Source organism: Brassica oleracea, chromosome C9, assembly GCF_000695525.1.
Source record: "Brassica oleracea var. oleracea cultivar TO1000 chromosome C9, BOL, whole genome shotgun sequence".
NCBI classification, from domain to species: domain Eukaryota; kingdom Viridiplantae; phylum Streptophyta; class Magnoliopsida; order Brassicales; family Brassicaceae; genus Brassica; species Brassica oleracea.
Window position 1 is genome coordinate 41,598,385 of NC_027756.1, and position 3,343 is coordinate 41,601,727.

General features: G+C 32.9%; 1 protein-coding gene across 1 annotated transcript in view; it reads right to left on the reverse strand.

Annotated features, from left to right (window-relative positions):
- Positions 1–551, reverse strand: part of LOC106315044 (uncharacterized protein At2g29880-like) — a 2,105-nt gene extending 1,554 nt beyond the window's left edge. The window contains exons 1-2 of the mRNA XM_013752819.1: positions 213–551; positions 20–123 (exon numbers count right to left, since the gene is read on the reverse strand). Coding sequence (XP_013608273.1) covers positions 20–123; positions 213–551 — 443 coding nt within the window. The remainder of the gene's footprint in view (positions 1–19; positions 124–212) is intronic.
- Positions 552–3,343: the final 2,792 nt, after the last annotated feature.

The window sequence follows — 3,343 nt, forward strand, 5'->3', positions numbered from 1 at the left end:
ATCTGTGGTATCTCCTAACCCCACTGTATTATTTCCTTTTGCAATGTTTTGTCCATAGACCTTCTCTAGGTCTTCAAAATCTTCAAACGTATCATCACGTAAATACGTATCTTTCTTGTGTCCCTGTTATGAATAAAAAATGTTGTTATCAAATAAAACAAAAATATTTGCGTAAGCAAATCATGCATCATAACTTTTAACAAATTATCTACCTGGAGGTATTCATTCCATACTTCATTTGGAGCAGTAAATTTCTTCGTGTCCTTATCCCAACCAAATCCTGAACTAAAACGAAGAAGATCTACAAAACCCTTGTGTTTTTTCTTCAGAATCTTTGTTTTGTTTTTGTATTGGGAAAAGGTTTTCTTAGATCCACAAATTTTGTTTAACTCCGGTAATATTCGTTGTTCCACGGTAAGTTTATTGAATTTACCACTCGCATCAGTCCAATTCTGATTAACGCCATCGACCAACAAGCGCAACAATGTTTTGGTTTCTTCGGGCGACCAAGAAATATATTGATTTTTAATTTTTCCTTCTTGATCTCCCATTTTAGTGCAGGAGATATCTACTCAAATTGTTAAAAGAAACATAAAACATTACAGAAAACCAAGAAGAACAACGCAACCGTATAATTCAAGCAAGTTTTATCACAAAACCATTCATGATTATGTGGAAAAAGCAACATAAACAATAGTAAAGATAAAACTCTAACCTTTCTTTTTCCAAAGAAGCTGCCCACTTCTCCACTTTCTATTGTTCACGTATGATTCTCGGCTTTGATACACATCTATATATATATATATATGAATATATTTTAAATTAACTAATGAAAAGATAAACTCAAACAATCCATATCAAAACAAAAATATCATATCTATATATTTCAATGATTATCAATATCATAGCTAACATATGATTTAAAAAGATATTTTTCTAGAAAGAAAATCTCAAACAAACGTAAATAACATAGATAGTCTCTCTTGTATAGTCCCATAAGTTCATGGCTAGTTTCGAAAGTTCTCCAAGCTCTGATGGGATAACACCACTTAAACCATTGCTAGACAGATCTAAAACCATACATATAATCAACTATTCCTCTACTGAACTCAGATTCTTCAGTGTAAAAATCATACCTTTGATTTGCTACAAACTGGATTTCTGCAAGTAGGCTTAAGAAGGTGACATGTGCACATCATCATCTTCTCGCTGAAACATCCGTTGTTAGCTCATCATATGAACCATTCTCAGATCGATGATGGTGAGAACAGTTTGAATTCATTCTCTTCCCATCTCAGTTACGTTTCTTCTGTCGTACAAGATGAATAACTTTTTTTTATTTAAATTCCATCTCTTTAGGTGGTATTTGATTCTATTGAATTTGAAGGGTAAATGATAGTTTTTAATATCCAAAATAACTTTTGATGAATCTCATTGATGAAATCCATATTTTCCAATAAGGGGTGATTTAATAAGATTTTTATAAATGTTATATCCAATAAGAGAGAATTTGTAAAACTTTTTATAAATACCTTGTCCAATAAGTGAGGATTTGGCAAAAATCTAAAATTTTGTGAAATCCCTATTTCAATAAGCCCCACATAATGTTTATTCTTCTAATTACATTTATGTTTTCTTAATTGCATTCGAGAAGATCGGAAATTTGGTAATTATTTTCTTATTTCTTAATTAAAGTTTCCAAATTACTTCTTTCACCCTTTCATTCATACTGATAACCAATAGAATGATAAGAATCAAATCAGTTTCACCATTTTAACTTTCCATGGTTTAAACATTTCGATCTGGCTTTTTGGTTTACCAGTTTTAGAAGTGTTCTTGTAGACAAGCTAGTGGGCCACAAACCAGGTCTCTATCTGTTAATGGCATCGTTTTTTAGTAAATCAAGAAGACAAACTAATGGGCCAAAATATAGTTTTTAATAATGAGCCCATATAAAGGTCATTATCCTCGTATAGACGGCATTCTTGTCGTTACCTGCTTTCATGGCCCACAAGTGCTTGGCCGCTAGTGAGAGAGATAACTATTCGCTGCTTCGAGGACCATAAAAGTCAAGATGGTCTGTCCACTAAGTTCCTGCCATTTGTGTAGGCCATCGTTTTGTCTTCACCGATGCCGACTGGTAAAATAGAAATGGTTAGTCGCTTTCCTGGACCCCACATAGTTCGCATTCCATTCATTCTAGTCAGATTATGGATTCTGGTGGGTCCATTTTGCTATTGGTACACTTGACCTTTTGTTTTCTTTCTTTCTCTGCTTAGTATTAAGAATAGAACTAATAATATCTCATCCTGAACACGAGATCCTGACCGTTGGATTCATTTTTTCGTTGTTATTCTACTCTTAATTTGTAGCTTGAGTGACATATAACAAAACTTTTAAATTGATATATGTTGGGAACCAACAGTTTAATGTTAGTACATCGCATCAAGTGAAAATAATACACTTTAGTGATGAAATAAACATATTTATTTGATCCTATAAGAATGATTTATCATGAAATGAAATCTACGTTATAATAATAGGACATTTGCATCACTTCTGATGCGACACGTCAGCAATATGTGAATCCCACTTTTAAAAAGTGTGAAAAAATATCAAGTCTATGACTCGAACCCAGGTTATTGAGATCTAAACAACAACATCTATACCACTGAGCTAAAGGATTCTTTGTACATTGATGGTTGAAACAAATATATATTTATGAAGGTCGAAAACCTTTGCTTCTTCGGTTTTCTCTGTGGGACCCACACTTATTTATTTTATCTAATGATTTAATAACTACTTTATAACTCACGTTTTGAAATGAGATTCGTTAAAAAAAACCCAATAAACCTCTTTGATACGTATGCGTTCTCTTCAACAGAAGTTTATGGCTTTCAATTTTTAATCATCGGTTCATGACTCATCTAAGAAACACAGATTGACTCTTTGAGTTTCATGAATCAGTTTTTCTTCTTTAGTCTCTACATCTCCCCATCTTTAATAAATTCATCACCAATTCTTTTATTTTGTCTGATAAATCATGATTGTGTGGTTTTAATTTTTTTTGTCATCCTTAGCTTGCACCCTTTGATCTAACCAAGAAGAAGAAGAAGACATTTGTCGTTCAGGATGCCATCGAGGACTCAGATGAGTCACACGGGAGACATACTATCTGTTGCCTGATTGTTCAAGAAGAGTTTATGTGTTGTGAAACATATTTGTTTCTTTTCATCAGTTGCTTTATTTAATCTTTTTTCCTGCAAATAATGATGGCTTTGACAGTTCATTCACGGGAGCCAAGAAGTAAAAGAAGAAGAAGCCAGTGAGTGTTTGACATTTT